Source organism: Oncorhynchus kisutch, linkage group LG3 (assembly GCF_002021735.2).
Source record: "Oncorhynchus kisutch isolate 150728-3 linkage group LG3, Okis_V2, whole genome shotgun sequence".
Lineage (NCBI taxonomy): Eukaryota > Metazoa > Chordata > Actinopteri > Salmoniformes > Salmonidae > Oncorhynchus > Oncorhynchus kisutch.
Window position 1 is genome coordinate 7,696,164 of NC_034176.2, and position 17,796 is coordinate 7,713,959.

Genomic DNA, 17,796 nt, shown 5'->3' on the forward strand with positions numbered 1-17,796 from the left:
CCCCTCTACCTCTAAGAGGAGCCGTCTGGCCCTGCTGGCCCCTGGCTTAGGGCTGGCCTCCTGCAGGGGCACCGATGCCAAGGCTGCCCCCTTCTGGAGCCACCTGCTGCCTAACGCACAGGGCCGGGACCATGCCAAGGTGAGGAGTACAGACTAGCACACACAGAAGACTATACACTGTTCGTAGTTTGTGCTGTCAGGCGTGTCATTGTGGCAGGCAGCTTCCCTTTTTAATGTAACAGTCATTTGACAGCCGAGTGGCTCCAGAATGTCTATTGAGAGAGCCTGTATTGTTCTCCCTATGCTACGTGTTCTGCCTGTGCTGCTGTCACCCCGATAGAACCCCCCCTACCAAACCACACAGGTCAAACACACACTGGTACACACAAACACACACATACACACACACACACACACACGCGCATGCACACAGACACACACTGGTACACAGACACACACTGGTACAAAGACACACACTGTACCTTCATTACATTCCTTTATGTTGTTTTGGTGAGTGAAGCTCCACGTTCTGTCCGTCTCTCTCTGGTTCTGTCCGTCTCTCTCTCTGGTTCTGTCCGTCTCTCTCTCTGGTTCTGTCCGTCTCTCTCTCTGGTTCTGTCCGTCTCTCTCTCTGGTTCTGTCCGTCTCTCTCTCTCTGGTTCTGTCCGTCTCTCTCTCTCTGGTTCTGTCCGTCTCTCTCTCTGGTTCTGTCCGTCTCTCTCTCTCTGGTTCTGTCCGTCTCTCTCTCTCTGGTTCTGTCCGTCTCTCTCTCTCTGGTTCTGTCCGTCTCTCTCTCTCGGGTTCTGTCCGTCTCTCTCTCTCTCGGGTTCTGTCCGTCTCTCTCTCTCTCGGGTTCTGTCCGTCTCTCTCTCTCTCGGGTTCTGTCCGTCTCTCTCTCTCTCGGGTTCTGTCCGTCTCTCTCTCTCTCGGGTTCTGTCCGTCTCTCTCTCTCTCGGGTTCTGTCCGTCTCTCTCTCTTTCTCTCTCTGGTTCTCTCTCTCACTCTCGTTCTTGTCCTCCTTCAGAGTGTACCAGAAGTCAGCAGAACCAGCAGGAGGCTGAAAAGGTATGTTTACTTTCTACCTTTAGTTGATTCCTTTACTTACTACTCATCATTTAAAAACATCATATTTGATTGTGACTTATGTGACTGCAACCATGGCTAAACTATCCATTGTTGTTTTATCTGTGTGTGTGTGTGTGTGTGTGTGTGCAGTCGACAGCTGCGTAGTGGACGGCGCACAGACACCTTGTGTCGTTCTGCTCGGTCAGGCTGGCCCTCTTCCTCAATCAGCCGGTCACTACTGGGCAACTTTGAGGTATAACATACTTGTTTGTTTTACTATGCTTGTGGACACCTGAAATGTATATCCAGCAAAACAGACTACATATTACAGTACATTCTTACCTGAAGAGACGATACACAATTAAGTGTGACATACCATCCATGTGAAAATGTTTCGTAAAGAACTTTCTACCAAATATTTAGAGATATTTTCAAAATTCCTCATGGTCATAGAAGTAGCAGTGCTTTGTAATTGATCTTCTTCACTCTTTCCTCTAGTGGTTTCTTATCCATATTTTGAATACGCTTCTACATAAACTCAGCAAAAAAAGAAAGGTCCCTTTTTCAGGACCCTGTCTTTCAAAGATAATTCATAAAAATCTGAATAACTTCACAGATCTTCATTCTAAAGTTTTTTTTACTCTGTTTCCCATGCTTGTTCAATGAACCATAAACAATTATTGAACATGCATCTGTGGAACGGTCATTAAGACACTAACAGCTTACAGACTGTAGGCAATTAAGGTCAGTTATGAAAACTTAGGACACTAAAGAGGCCTTTCTACTGAAAAACACCTAAAGAAAGATGCCCAGTGTCCCTGCTCATCTGCGTGAACGTGCCTTAGACATGCTGCAAGGAGGCATGAGGACTGCAGATGTGGCCAGAACAATAAATTGCAATCTCCGTACTGTGAGATGCATAAGACAGCACTACAGGGAGACGGGATGGACAGCTGATCGTCCTCGCAGTGGTAGACCAAGTGTAACAACATCTGCACAGGATCGGTACATCCAAACATCACACCTGCGGGACCGGTACAGGATGGGAACAACAACTGCCTGAGTTACACCGTAATAGGCTGAGAGAGGCTGAACTGAGGGCTTGTAGGCCTGTTGTAAGGCAGGTCCTCACCAGACATCACCGGCAACAACATCGCCTACGGGCACAAACCCACCATCTCTGGACCAGACAGGACTGGCAAAAAGTGCTCTTCACTGACGAGTCACGAGTCACAGTTTTGTCTCACCAGTGGTGAAGGTGGGATTCGTGTTTACCATCGAAGGAATGAGCGTTACATCGAGGCCTGTACTCTGGAGAGGGATCGATTTGGAGGTGGAGGTTCCGTCATGGTCTGGGGCGGTGTGTCACTGCAGGCAATCTCAACGCTGTGCATTACAGGGAAGACATCCTCCTCCCTCAAAAGGTACCCTTCCTGCAGGCTCATCCTGACATGACAATGCCACCAGCCATACTGCTCGTTCTCTGTGTGATTTCCTGCAAGACAGGAATGTCAGTGTTCTGCCATGGCCAGTGAAGAGCCCGGATCTCAATCCCATTGAGCACGTCTGGGACCTGTTGGATCGGAGGGTGAGGGCTAGGGACATTCCCCCCATAAATGTCAGGGAATTTGCAGGTGCCCTTGGCGGAAGAGTGGGGTAACATATCACAGCAAGAACTGGCAAATCTGGTGCAGTCCATGAGGAGGAGATGCACTGCAGTACGTAATGCAGCTGGTGGCCACACCAGATACTGACTGTTACTTTTGATTTTGACCCCCCCTTTGTTCAGGGACACGTTATTACATTTCTGTTAGTCACATGTCTGTGGAACTTGTTCAGTTTATGTCTCAGTTGTTGAATCTTGGATCTTACTATGTTCCCTCTTGTTGTTTTTGAAGTATCTGTGTGTTGATCCTCCTCCCCAGGAGTCGATCTTGAAGGGTCGTTTCTCTCCGTCGGGTCGTATCGAGGGCTTCACAGCAGAGATCGGTGCCAGCGGATCCTACTGCCCTCAACACGCCACTCTGCCTGTACACGTCACCTACTATGACATCTCAGAGCACAGCGCACCCTCACCCTTCTTGGTTAGTGTGTGTGTGTGTGTGTGTGTGTGTGTGTGTGTGTGTGTGTGTGTGTGTGTGTGTGTGTGTGTGTGTGTGTGTGTGTGTGTGTGTGTGTGTGTGTGAGACATGATGTAAAATCATCTCTCTGTTGTAGGGGGTGATCTCCTTGGAGCCTCTTGGAAAGAAGGGATACAGCGTACCCAAAGCAGGGACCATCCAAGTGGTGAGTCTCATGGTCCTCTTTCTCCCTCGGATCTTATTTAACCCCAATAAAACTGTTCTCTCTCCCTCCAGACCTTATTCAACCCCAATAAAACTGTTCTCTCTCTCCCTCCAGACCTTATTCAACCCCAATAAAACTGTTCTCTCTCTCCCTCCAGACCTTATTCAACCCCAATAAAACTGTTCTCTCTCTCCCTCCAGACCTTATTCAACCCCAATAAAACTGTTCTCTCTCCCTCCAGACCTTATTCAACCCCAATAAAACTGTTCTCTCTCTCCCTCCAGACCTTATTCAACCCCAATAAAACTGTGGTGAAGATGTTCCTCGTGACCTATAACTTTGGGGACATGCCCGTCAATCACATGACCTTCCTGCGTCACCGCATCTTCCTGGTTCCCGTGGAGGAGGCGGGGCCAGGTGGGAAGGGGGAGGGGCCTACAGAGCCCAGGGCAACACCCACAGAGAGGAAGAAGATTCTCTGCTACTTGATACACCTCAGGTATGTCTATCTGGTGATATGCTGTTTGTTTTTAAAGGGATAATCCACCCCCAGAAATAAAAATCATGAAATTCCTGTCAATTTGGTGAATTGCCTATCAGTGGTTATAGAATAAATTTACCCCATGGCTTAACTTCTAAGTGGTCAGTCTGTGAAATCATAAAATTGTGTAGGAACGTGTCATAGCTACAGTGCCTTCAGAAAGTATTCATACCCCTTGACTGATTCCACATTTTGCTGTTTTACAGCCTGTATTCCAAATGGATTCCATATATTTTGTTTCTCTCATCCATCTACACACTATCCAATAATGAAAATATTGTATTGAAAATGTAATACAGAAATACCTCATTTACATAAGTATTCACACCCCTAAATCAATACTTGTTAGAATCACCTTTTGGCTTCGATTACAGCTTTGAGTCTTTCTGGGTCTCTAAGAGCCTTCCACACCTGGATTGAAACTAAATTTGCCCGATTTGTTCTTTAGACAATTCTTCCAGCTCTGTCAAAGTGGTTGTTGATCGTGGCTAGGACAGCCATTTTCAGGTCTCACATTTTTAAGGAGAACTGTAAGTCTGCCACTCAGGAACAATCCATGTCTCCTTGGTAAGCAACTCCAGTGTAGATTTGACCTTGTGTTTTAGGTCGTTCCTGCTGAAAGGTGAATTCATCTCCCAGACTGAACAAGGTTTTTCCTGACTTAAGTATTGTGGAGTAACTACAATGTTGTTGATCCATCCTCAGTTTTCTCCCGTTAAACAGCCATTAAACTATAACATTTTTAAAGCCATCATTGTCCTCATGTAGAAATCCCTGAGGTGTTTCAGAGTTAGGAAGGACACCTGTATCTGTGTAGTGACTGGGTGTATTGATAAACCATCCAAAGTGTAGTTAATAACTTCACCATGCTCAAAGGGATGTTCAATGTCTGTTTTTTTTTTTTTTTTTTTTTACCCATCTACCAATAAGGTGCCCTTCTTTGCGAGGCATTGGAAAATGTTGATGGTGTTTGTGGTTGAATCTGTGTTTTGAAATTCACTGCTCGACCCAGGGACCTTACAGATAATTGTATGTGTGGGGGCACAGAGATCAGAGTAGTCATTCAAAAATCATGTTAAACACTATTATACACAGAGTGAGTCCATGTGACTTGTTAAGCACATGTTTAGGCCCTAACAAAGGGGTTGAATACTTATTGACTCAAGACATTTCAGCTTTTTATTTTTCATTAATTTGAACAAATTTAGAAAAACATCATTCCATTTTATTAGTATGGGCAATTTTGTATAGGCCAGTGACAAATACATCTCAATTTAATCCATTTGAAGTTCAGTTTGTAATACAACAAAATGTGGAACAAGTCAAGGGCTGTGAATAGTTTCTGAAGGCTCTGTACATGGTTCTCGTCATAACGCTTTTAAAACAATTACCTGGACTCCAGATGGCCAAATCAGCCAATATTTGGTGTGTACACACTTGTGTCTACAACACATCTATCCATTTATATCGCCATGACAATGTGTACAGTATTTCCCTTAGACGTGCTCAATCTAAACAGTGTACCAAATTATTCAATTTAGTTTCTCCATCAAATACCGTCTCCCAATGTACCCTGTGTGTCTGTGGGGAAACATAGTAAAGGACCGGTGTTGCCATAGCAACATACCCTGCGCTTGCTCTGGGCTGAGACGAACTGCAAGTTGAGCTCTGTGGGATAAATAAATGCAGTTTGTTTGGGCTATTTTTTTTAAATATTTTTTTTACAGCTAGCTAGTTACTTCACATGCTAATATTGACTTTGGTATTATTGTGTGTAGCCACGTTTGCTAACTAGCCATCCAGCCCAGAGAGGGAGCACTGCATTGTGGGTTTTGTAGTCGACATGAGCAGCAATAGATTTCAAACACCGATTTTCACATGTTGCTACCAATCTTGTAATAAATGACTCATTGAAACGTTTGTTCTCAAAAAATATTGTTTTCACATACTAGTGTTATTTAACAATGTTTAAACATAGGAATTTGTTGTTTGGGGTGGATTATTCCTTTAAGGTTCAGTTTGTTGTGGAATTGTATTTTTCTGTACGGTTTGCATGGCATGAGCAATAGTTTTTGTTAGGAATGTCTGTCCATCCAGTCCAACCTCATCCATCTATTCTCACTTATCCATCTATTCCCACTCATCCATCTATTCCCACTCATCCATCTATTCCCACTCATCCATCTATTCCCACTCATCCATCTATTCCCACTCATCCATCTATTCCCACTCATCCATCTATTCCCACTCATCCATCTATTCCCACTCATCCATCTATTCCCACTCATCCATCTATTCCCACTCATCCATCCAGTCCAACCTCATCCATCTCCGTCCATCCATCCAGTCCAACCTCATCCATCTCCGTCCATCCATTCCCACTCATCCGTCTATTCCTACTCATCCGTCTATTCCTACTCATCCGTCTATTCCCACTCATCCGTCTATTCCCACTCATCCATCAGACTGTTAAACAGCCACCACTAACATTGAGTGGCTGCTGCCAACACACTGTCAATGACACTGACTCAACTCCAGCCACTTTAAAAATGGGAATTGATGGGAAATTATGTAAATATATCACTAGCCACTTTAAACAATGCTACCTTATATAATGTTACTTACCCTACATTATTCATCTCATATGCATATGTATATACTGTACTCTATATCATCGACTGCATCCTTATGTAATACATGTATCACTAGCCACTTTAACTATGCCACTTTGTTTACATACTCATCTCATATGTTATACTGTACTCGATATCATCTACTGTATCTTGCCTATACTGCTCTGTACCATCACTCATTCATATATCCTTATGTACATATTCTTTATCCCCTTACACTGTGTATAAGACAGTAGTTTTGGAATTGTTAGTTAGATTACTTGTTCGTTATTACTGCATTGTCGGAACTAGAAGCACAAGCATTTCGCTACACTCGCATTAACATCTGCTAACCATGTGTATGTGACAAATAAAATTTGATTTGATTTGATTCCCACCCATCCGTCTATTCCCACTCATCCGTCTATTCCCACTCATCCGTCTATTCCCACCCATCCGTCTATTCCCACCCATCCGTCTATTCCCACCCATCCGTCTATTCCCACCCATCCGTCTATTCCCACCCATCCGTCTATTCCCACTCATCCGTCTATTCCCACTCATCCGTCTATTCTCACTCATCCGTCTATTCCCACCCATCCGTCTATTCCCACCCATCCGTCTATTCCCACCCATCCGTCTATTCCCACCCATCCGTCTATTCCCACCCATCCGTCTATTCCCACCCATCCGTCTATTCCCACCCATCCGTCTATTCCCACCCATCCGTCTATTCCCACCCATCCGTCTATTCCCACCCATCCGTCTATTCCCACCCATCCGTCTATTCCCACCCATCCGTCTATTCCCACCCATCCGTCTATTCCCACCCATCCGTCTATTCCCACTCATCCGTCTATTCCCACCCATCCGTCTATTCCCACTCATCCGTCTATTCCCACTCATCCGTCTATTCCCACCCATCCGTCTATTCCCACTCATCCGTCTATTCCCACCCATCCGTCTATTCCCACCCATCCGTCTATTCCCACTCATCCGTCTATTCCCACCCATCCGTCTATTCCCACCCATCCGTCTATTCCCACCCATCCGTCTATTCCCACTCATCCGTCTATTCCCACTCATCCGTCCGTTTGTTGTTTGCTTTTGTTTGTACGAAACCAAGATTCATTTTATAGCATTTCAAATGCAGGATTTAAAAAAATGTTTTCTAATGTAATCATTTACTTAGTGTCTTTTTTGGATTGTTTGCTGGTCAGTGCCTTGTTTCAGTAGAGTAGCTTTACACAGGCTACTGACGGTGAGGCTTCTTCTTTGTTTTCTCTTGACTCTGTAGATTCCAGAGCTCTAAATCTGGGAAGATTTACCTGCACAACGATATCCGGCTGCTTTTCTCCCGCAAGTCCATCGAGGTGGACACAGGGATCCCTTATGAGCTCAAATCTTTCACCGAGGTGCCAAGAAACCCCAAATACTCCCCCCGTGTGTGACCCTACGGCTCCTAATCCCTGACCCCTAACGCAGCCCGGAATAGGGCATAGACAGACTGCTCAGTACATCGACGAGAAAACTTGAATAGACTTTATATATATATATACATACACTATATACAAATGTATGTGGACACCCCTTCAAATTAGTGGATTCGGCTATTTCAGCCACACCCGTTGCTGATAGCTGTATCAAATCGAGCACACAGCCATGCATTCGCCATAGACAGGCCATTCTACTGCCAATATTTTACTGAAGAGCTCAGAGACTTTCAACGTGGCACCGTCATAGGATGCCACCTTTCCAACAAGTCAGTTTGTCAAATGTATGCCCAGGTAGAGCTAGCCCCGGTCAACAACGGCTCAGCCGCAAAGTGGTAGTTCTCACAAGCTCACAGAACGGGACCGCCGAGTGCTTAAGCGGGTAGCGTGTAAAACTCATCTGTCCTCGGTTGCAACGGTCCGTTCCAAACTGCCTCTGGAAGCAACGTCAGCACAATAACTGTTCGTCGGGAGTTTCATGAAATGGGTTTCCATGGCCAAGCAGCCGCACACACAAGCATAAGATCACCACGCGCAATGCCAAGCGTCGGCTGGAGTGGTATAAAGCTCGCCTTTATTGTACTATGGAGTAGTGGAAACACGTTCTCTGGAGTGATGAATCACGCTTCACAATCTGGCAGTCTGACGGACGAATCTGGGTATGGCGGATGCTAGGAGAACGCTATCTTTCCCAATGCATAGTGCCAACTGTAAAGTTTGGTGGAGGAGGAATAATGGTCTGGGGCTGTTTTTCAGTGAAGGTAAATCTTCACTCTACAGCATACAATAACATTCTAGATGATTCTGGGCTTCCAACTTTGTGGCAACCGTTTGGGGAAGGCCCTTTCCTGTTTCATCATGACAATGCCCCGTGCACTAAGTGAGGTCCCTACAGAAATGGTTTGTTGAGATCGGTGTGGAAGAACTTGACTGACCTGTACAGAGCCCTGACCTCAACCCCATCCAACACCTTTGGGATGAATTGGAACGCCGACTGCGAGTCAGACCTAATCGCCCAACATCAGCGCCCGACCTCACTAATGCTCTTGTGGCTGAATAGAAGCAAGTCCTCGCAGCAATGTTCCAACATCTAGTGGAAAGCCTTCCCAGAAGAGTGGAGGCTGTTATAGCTGCAAAGGGGGGGGAACAACTCCATATTAATGCCTGTGATTTTGGAATGAGATGTTTGATGAGCAGGTGTCCACATACTTTTGGTCATGTAGTGTACATGCATACATACAAACATGCACAGACAACAAGCATTGATCGATACTTGCACCCAAGCTAAGCAGACGCGTGTGTGTGTGTGTGTGTGTGTGTGTGTGTGTGTGTGTGTGTGTGTGTGTGTACACAACTCACAGCACACATGACCACTCTTCTGTCTAGAGTTGAGTGTTAACATGCCTTGTGACCTAACCTAAAAACCAGTTTCGTTTCACACACACTGTCCTTCATTCACTCTGCCTGCACCTGCCCTCTCACCCCCTCGGTGGACCAATGGACAACCCTGCCACCTCAATCAGCCAGCCAATAGGAAGCCGGCAAGCCGCTAATGGAGCACACATTGGGAGAAGAGGACTGTGAAGAGCATTAAACAAGCACATCCCAGTAAAGGGGGGAGGGACAAAACACAAACTGTATTTAACTGGAGAGAAGATGAGAGACAGAGGAGCAGTAGTGAAACAAAGACTGATTTATCTCAATCAATTGAAGAATAAAGATTAAGACATCAGATGTGTGACACACCCTGCAAACGCCGAAACAATTGGCTACACTCAGGACTTAACTGTACTGTATTTTGATTGGAGCCTATAGACGTTCCAGGGAACCTCCCCCATTTCAAGCGACATGGTACGGATCACTGTGTAGGATGTAAGTGGGGAATATACCATGTAGTGGGTGGAAGGGGTGGATGCCTCCTTTCATGTACACAGTTCACTGTGTTTTTAGTTCTTTCTGTTCAAAACAGTCTGAAATGAGAGCAGAAGGAAAATGAGCAACAACAAAAAAAAATGCTGTAGGATTTAATTTATGTTCGCAAATGTCTTAAAAAGCTGCACAATTAGACAGTGTTTTTATTTTATTTTTTAAGCCAGATATGCTTTTGCTGCATTAAAAATGTCCCCGTATTCCCTACATAGAGCCCTATAGGCCCTGGTCTAATGTAGTGCTCTATAGAGCCCTATAGGCCCTGGTCTAATGTAGTGCTCTATAGAGCCCTGGTCTAGTGTAGTGCTCTATAGAGCCCTGGTCTAGTGTAGTGCTCTATAGAGCCCTATAGGCCCTGGTCTAATGTAGTGCTCTATAGAGCCCTATAGGCCCTGGTCTAATGTAGTGCTCTATAGAGCCCTGGTCTAATGTAGTGCCCTATAGGCCCTGGTCTAGTGTAGTGCTCTATAGGCCCTGGTCTAATGTAGTGCTCTATAGAGCCCTATAGGCCCTGGTCTAATGTAGTGCTCTATAGAGCCCTGGTCTAGTGTAGTGCTCTATAGAGCCCTGGTCTAGTGTAGTGCTCTATAGAGCCCTATAGGCCCTGGTCTAATGTAGTGCCCTATAGGCCCTGGTCTAGTGTAGTGCTCTATAGGCCCTGGTCTAATGTAGTGCTCTATAGAGCCCTATAGGCCCTGGTCTAATGTAGTGCTCTATAGAGCCCTGGTCTAGTGTAGTGCTCTATAGAGCCCTGGTCTAGTGTAGTGCTCTATAGAGCCCTATAGGCCCTGGTCTAATGTAGTGCCCTATAGGCCCTGGTCTAGTGTAGTGCTCTATAGGCCCTGGTCTAATGTAGTGCTCTATAGAGCCCTATAGGCCCTGGTCTAATGTAGTGCTCTATAGAGCCCTGGTCTAGTGTAGTGCTCTATAGAGCCCTGGTCTAGTGTAGTGCTCTATAGAGCCCTATAGGCCCTGGTCTAATGTAGTGCTCTATAGAGCCCTGGTCTAGTGTAGTGCTCTATAGAGCCCTGGTCTAGTGTAGTGCTCTATAGAGCCCTATAGGCCCTGGTCTAGTGTAGTGCTCTATAGGCCCTGGTCTAATGTAGTGCTCTATAGAGCCCTATAGGCCCTGGTCTAATGTAGTGCTCTATAGAGCCCTGGTCTAGTGTAGTGCTCTATAGAGCCCTATAGGCCCTGGTCTAATGTAGTGCTCTATAGAGCCCTGGTCTAGTGTAGTGCTCTATAGAGCCCTGGTCTAGTGTAGTGCTCTATAGAGCCCTATAGGCCCTGGTCTAATGTAGTGCTCTATAGAGCCCTGGTCTAGTGTAGTGCTCTATAGAGCCCTGGTCTAGTGTAGTGCTCTATAGAGCCCTATAGGCCCTGGTCTAATGTAGTGCTCTATAGAGCCCTGGTCTAGTGTAGTGCTCTATAGAGCCCTGGTCTAGTGTAGTGCTCTATAGAGCCCTATAGGCCCTGGTCTAATGTAGTGCTCTATAGAGCCCTGGTCTAGTGTAGTGCTCTATAGAGCCCTGGTCTAATGTAGTGCTCTATAGAGCCCTATAGGCCCTGGTCTAATGTAGTGCCCTATGGGCCCTGGTCTAGTGTAGTGCTCTATAGAGCCCTATAGGCCCTGGTCTAATGTAGTGCTCTATATGGGGAATAGGGTGCCATTTGAAACACCATCTTTCTCTGTGATGGGGGGGGGGGGGGGGTAAAAATAGAGGTGGGATGGGATGGGAGGTGGGAGGGAGGGGTAAAGTATGTGTATTTAAATTAAACTCAGCGACTGGCGAGTAAAACCTGGGTCTTGATTTTGATATTATTGTTATTAACATGTGTTTGTATTGAATGTGTTAATAGCTTTTTATCGCTGTCCAACCAACTTCTCACCCTGACCACAGTTTCACATGTAGAATTGTCAAATAAATCTGAGACTCGTGGGTTCAGTAAATGTAGTGTCCATCCAGAGTTACACACATACACACACTGAGTGGACAAGACATTAAGAACACCTGTTCTTTCCATGACATAGACTGACCAGGTGAATCCAGGTGAAAGCTATGATCCCTTATTGGTGTCACTTGTTAAATCCACTTCAATCAGTGTAGATGAAGGGCAGGAGACGGGTTTAAGAAGTAGTTTTAAGGCTTAAGACAATTGAGACGGATTGTGTGTGTGTACCGTTGAAGTGGTGGACTACAGGACATCGGTTAAGGTATTACGTTTACTGTCTATTGAAAGTGACCAGAGCACTGCCAGATATGGTAGTTGTTCCTACAGTCATGTCCGGCTGTATTCCTACAGGACTGTCCGGCTGTGTTCCATCAGGACTGTCCGGCTGTGTTCCATCAGGACTGTCCGGCTGTGTTCCATCAGGACTGTCCGGCTGTGTTCCATCAGGACTGTCCGGCTGTGTTCCATCAGGACTGTCCGGCTGTGTTCCATCAGGACTGTCCGGCTGTGTTCCTACAGGACTGTCCGGCTGTGTTCCTACAGGACTGTCCGGCTGTATTGAGAAACAGCCAGAGCATCCGCCTTCCCCATTCGAATAGACACATCATTCTGTACACCAATCAGATCACTGCTTCAAATATCTCAATATTTAGCCGACTTGAAAAGAGAGGACACTTCATCTGGTCAATAAGAGACTTTACTTTGGTCGTCTAAAGACAGGATAATGTGAGTCTGCTAAGTTCAAGTAAATGTGTTCTTGACTAGAATGGCCCAGTGGTTTGAATAATATGCTGTAAAAATACAAATTGGGCAGTTTTACTTGTCTAATGACACAGGGAAACACAGAGATCCTGTCTAATGGCACAGGGAAATGCAGAGATTCTGCCTAATGACACAGGAAAACACAGAGATCCTGTCTAATGACACAGGGAAACACAGAGATCATGTCTAATGGCACAGGGAAACACATAGATCCTGCCTAATGACACAGGGAAATGCAGAGATTCTGCCTAATGACACAGGAAAACACAGAGATCCTGTCTAATGACACAGGGAAACACAGAGATCCTGTCTAATGACACAGGGAAACACATAGATCCTGTCTAATGACACAGGGAAATGCAGAGATCCTTCCTCATGACACAGGGAAACGCAGAGAGATCCTTCCTCATGACACAGGGAAACGCAGAGAGATCCTTCCTCATGACACAGGGAAACGCAGAGAGATCCTTCCTCATGACACAGGGAAACGCAGAGAGATCCTGCCTCATGACACAGGGAAACGCAGAGATCCTTCCTCATGACACAGGGAAACGCAGAGAGATCCTTCCTCATGACACAGGGAAACGCAGAGAGATCCTTCCTCATGACACAGGGAAACGCAGAGAGATCCTTCCTCATGACACAGGGAAACGCAGAGAGATCCTTCCTCATGACACAGGGAAACGCAGAGATCCTTCCTCATGACACAGGGAAACGCAGAGAGATCCTTCCTCATGACACAGGGAAACGCAGAGATCCTTCCTCATGACACAGGGAAACGCAGAGAGATCCTTCCTCATGACACAGGGAAACGCAGAGAGATCCTTCCTCATGACACAGGGAAACGCAGAGAGATCCTTCCTCATGACACAGGGAAACGCAGAGAGATCCTTCCTCATGACACAGGGAAACGCAGAGAGATCCTTCCTCATGACACAGGGAAACGCAGAGAGATCCTGCCTCATGACACAGGGAAACGCAGAGAGATCCTTCCTCATGACACAGGGAAACGCAGAGAGATCCTTCCTCATGACACAGGGAAACGCAGAGAGATCCTTCCTCATGACACAGGGAAACGCAGAGAGATCCTTCCTCATGACACAGGGAAACGCAGAGAGATCCTTCCTCATGACACAGGGAAACGCAGAGAGATCCTTCCTCATGACACAGGGAAACGCAGAGAGATCCTTCCTCATGACACAGGGAAACGCAGAGAGATCCTTCCTCATGACACAGGGAAACGCAGAGAGATCCTTCCTCATGACACAGGGAAACGCAGAGAGATCCTGCCTCATGACACAGGGAAACACAGAGAGATCCTTCCTCATGACACAGGGAAACAAAGAGAGATCCTACTTTATTAGTTCACTCCAAAACAGACACGCAGTGACCAGAATAATTCAAATGTCAAGCAATGTGTACATGTGATGAGCCGTAACATCACCCAAAATTAGTACCGGCACCTACACTGAACAAAAAATATAAACACAACATGCAACAACCTAATCTATGGGTTTCACATGACTGGGAATACAGATATGCACCTGTTGGTCACTGATACCTTTTTTTTAAAGGGAGGGGCGTTGATCACAAAAACAGTCAGTATCTGGTGTGACCACCTCACGCAGCAACATCTCCTTCGCATAAAGTTGATCAGGGTGCGACATGAGGTGATGGCGGTGGATGAATGGCCTGATAAATGGGCCTCAGGATCTCATCACGGTATCTCTGTGCATTCAAATTACCAGCGTTAAAATGCAGATGTGTTCGTTGTTCGTAGCTTATGCCTGCCCATACCGTAACCCCATTGCCACCATGGGGCTCTCTGTTCACAACGACACCATACCGTAACCCCACCGCCACCATGGGGCTCTCTGTTCACAACGTTGACGTCAGCAAACACCATACTGTAACCCCATCGCCACCATGGGGCTCTCTGTTCACAACGACACCATACCGTAACCCCACCGCCACCATGGGGCTCTCTGTTCACAACGTTGACGTCAGCAAACTGCTCGCCCACACAACGCCATCTTCCCTTTACTGATGAAACCGGGATTCATTCATGCAGAGCACACGCCAGCGTGACAGTGGTCATCGAAGGTGAGCATTACCCCACTGAAGTCGGACACGATGCTGAACGGCAGTCAGCTCAAGACCCTGCTGACGGACGACGAGCGCGCAGATGAGTTTCCCTGAGACGGTTTCTTGACAGTTGGTGCAGAAATTCTTTGGTCGTGCAGACTCACAGTTTCATCAATGTTGAAGGTGGCTTACGGTATTGAAATTAACAAGATGAAGGAGAAAGGAAACCACACACTGCTCTTGATAGTATCACTGATCTTTAATAACGGCCTTCCTCAGAGCTTTTGTGAATTTTTTTTTTTTTTAAATGAACATGAAATTCTCTGGCACCAGCTCTGGTGGACATTCCTGCAGTCAGCATGCCAATTGACAGTCCCTCTACTTGAGACCTCTGTGGCATTGTATTTTGTGACAAAACTGCACATTTTAGAGTGGCTTTGATTGTCCCCATCACAAGGTGTAATGATCATGCAGTTTAATCAGCTTCTTGATATGCCACACCTGTCAGGTGGATGGATTATCTTGGTAAAGGAGAAATGCTCACTTAACAGGGATGTAAACAAATTGGTGCCATACATTTGAGAGAAATAAGCTGTTGTGAATATGGCCCTGGTCAAGTGTTCTATAGAGCCCTATAGGCCCTGGTCAAGTGTAGTGCTCTATAGAGCCCTATAGGCCTATAGGTTTTATATTTGTGTACAGTGTATATCAGTCCAACACTGATGATGACATGGAGATCAAGAGGAAGTTACCATTCTAAAATGGTCCTTCATTTATTTTTTAAAACAGCAAACCAGGTTCCTCCCACCCTAAAAAACACTGACAGTCTTTCCGATACTTGCTCTCTCTCTCTCTGTCTCTCTCTCTCTCTCTTTCTCTCTCTCTTTCTCTCTCTCTTTCTCTCACTTTCTCTCTCTCTCTTTCTCTCTCTCTCTCTCTTTCTCTCTCTCTCTTTCTCCCTCTCTCTCTTTCTCCCTCTCTCTCTTTCTCCCTCCCTCTCTCTCTCAGACATCTTGGGTTAGTGTTTAACCCTATAGATGGGTTGCTAGTCTGTTTTTGCCTGTTTAGGTTCAGATGTAGTGTTTAGGTGGTGGGCTGGTGGTGTGGTGGTGATCCGGGGCTGGTGGTGTGGTGGTGATCCGGGGCTGGTGGTGTGGTGGTGATCCGGGGCTGGTGGTGTGGTGGTGATCCGGAGCTGGTGGTGTGGTGGTGATCCGGGGGGCTGGTGTTGTGGTGGTGATCCGGGGCTGGTGGTGTGGTGGTGATCAGGGGCTGGTGGTGTGGTGGTGATCAGGGGCTGGTGGTGAGGTGATCAGGGGCTGGTGGTGTAGTGGTGATCTGGGGCTGGTGGTGTAGTGGTGGTCCGGGGCTGGTGGTGTAGTGGTGGTCCGGGGCTGGTGGTGTAGTAGTGATCCGGGGCTGGTGGTGTAGTGGTGAGGTGATCCGGGGCTGGTGGTGTGGTGGTGATCCGGGGCTGGTGGTGTAGTGGTGGTCCGGGGCTGGTGGTGTAGTAGTGATCCGGGGCTGGTGGTGTAGTGGTGAGGTGATCCGGGGCTGGTGGTGTGGTGGTGATCCGGGGCTGGTGGTGTTGTGGTGAGGTGATCTGGGGCTGGTGGTGTAGTGGTGATCAGGGGCTTGTGGTGATCCGGGGGGCTGGTGTTGTGGTGGTGATCAGGGGCTGGTGGTGTAGTGGTGATCCGGGGCTGGTGGTGCGGTGGTCTATACAGATGCTCTGCTGCTCTGTTCAGAACTTCATCCTGTTCATCCTCATCACCTGCAGACAGTATATCTGGAAGAAGGAGAGGGGAACTCTGAGTGTGAGTCAACTTGAACTAGAGCAAACTAATTGAACTTATTCACGTTTATAAACATTATTTAGAGTTAATCTTATGAGGGGGGAGGGTGTTCAATTTCATTTACAATACAAGAGGAGGGTCATGTGAAAATATATTTTAAGTTGGGGAGGCGGGTGTATTTTTTTGAATGACACCTTGACACACACTTTCAACAGTTAGCCATAGCTTTCCACCCCATGCAGGGTAGGCTTTATGTAAGCATTATTAACTAACTGCTGGCTACTCTTCTTCCCGTGGTTTAACCCAACGAGAGGAGGTCACAAGTGTTTCCCCAAAAGCTGACTGGGTTTAAACCTCTTCTACTGTACAGAAAGTGAATAGTGGCATCAATTGATAGTGACAGATTTAGATTACTTCCAACCTGTAAGTCTATTTCTGGTCTCCTCTGCTATAGAAGGTTGTAGCTCAGCCTCAATGATTTCCCCATAATGCATTGGAGTCAAGTATTTCCCAGGTCTTTTCCATCTAGTTTCTAGCAGGGATCAAAGCGCTGTTATGGATCACTTTACATAATTGGATCTGTGTTTGTTTCTGCTAAATGATAATGTAAGAACGGGCCTGTGTTTGTTTCTTGGAATAAGAGTATATACAGTGCCTTGCGAAAGTATTCGGCCCCCTTGAACTTTGCGACCTTTTGCCACATTTCAGGCTTCAAACATAAAGATATAAAACTGTATTTTTTTGTGAAGAATCAACAACAAGTGGGACACAATCATGAAGTGGAACGACATTTATTGGATATTTCAAACTTTTTTAACAAATCAAAAACTGAAAAATTGGGCGTGCAAAATTATTCAGCCCCCTTAAGTTAATACTTTGTAGTGCCACCTTTTGCTGCGATTACAGCTGTAAGTCGCTTGGAGTATGTCTCTATCAGTTTTGCACATTGAGAAACTGACATTTTTTCCCATTCCTCCTTGCAAAACAGCTCGAGCTCAGTGAGGTTGGATGGAGAGCATTTGTGAACAGCAGTTTTCAGTTCTTTCCACAGATTCTCGATTGGATTCAGGTCTGGACTTTGACTTGGCCCTTCTAACACCTGGATATGTTTATTTTTGAACCATTCCATTGTAGATTTTGCTTTATGTTTTGGATCATTGTCTTGTTGGAAGACAAATCTCCGTCCCAGTCTCGGGTCTTTTGCTCCATCAGGTTTTCTTCCAGAATGGTCCTCTATTTGGCTCCATCCATCTTCCCATCAATTTTAACCATCT

General features: G+C 46.2%; 1 protein-coding gene across 6 annotated transcripts in view; it reads left to right on the plus strand.

Annotated features, from left to right (window-relative positions):
- Window positions 1-9,712, plus strand: part of atosb (atos homolog b) — a 39,471-nt gene extending 29,759 nt beyond the window's left edge. For all 6 annotated transcript variants that reach the window (XM_031817023.1, XM_031817021.1, XM_031817018.1 and 3 more), the window contains 7 exons: window positions 1-139; window positions 1,025-1,065; window positions 1,216-1,318; window positions 2,991-3,149; window positions 3,283-3,351; window positions 3,636-3,850; window positions 7,802-9,712. The exon at window positions 1-139 is cut by the window's left edge and continues 1,247 nt beyond it. In XM_031817023.1, the coding sequence (XP_031672883.1) occupies window positions 1-139; window positions 1,025-1,065; window positions 1,216-1,318; window positions 2,991-3,149; window positions 3,283-3,351; window positions 3,636-3,850; window positions 7,802-7,955 (880 nt within the window). In that variant the 3' untranslated portion in view covers window positions 7,956-9,712. The remainder of the gene's footprint in view (window positions 140-1,024; window positions 1,066-1,215; window positions 1,319-2,990; window positions 3,150-3,282; window positions 3,352-3,635; window positions 3,851-7,801) is intronic.
- The last annotated feature ends 8,084 nt before the right edge of the window (window positions 9,713-17,796 follow it).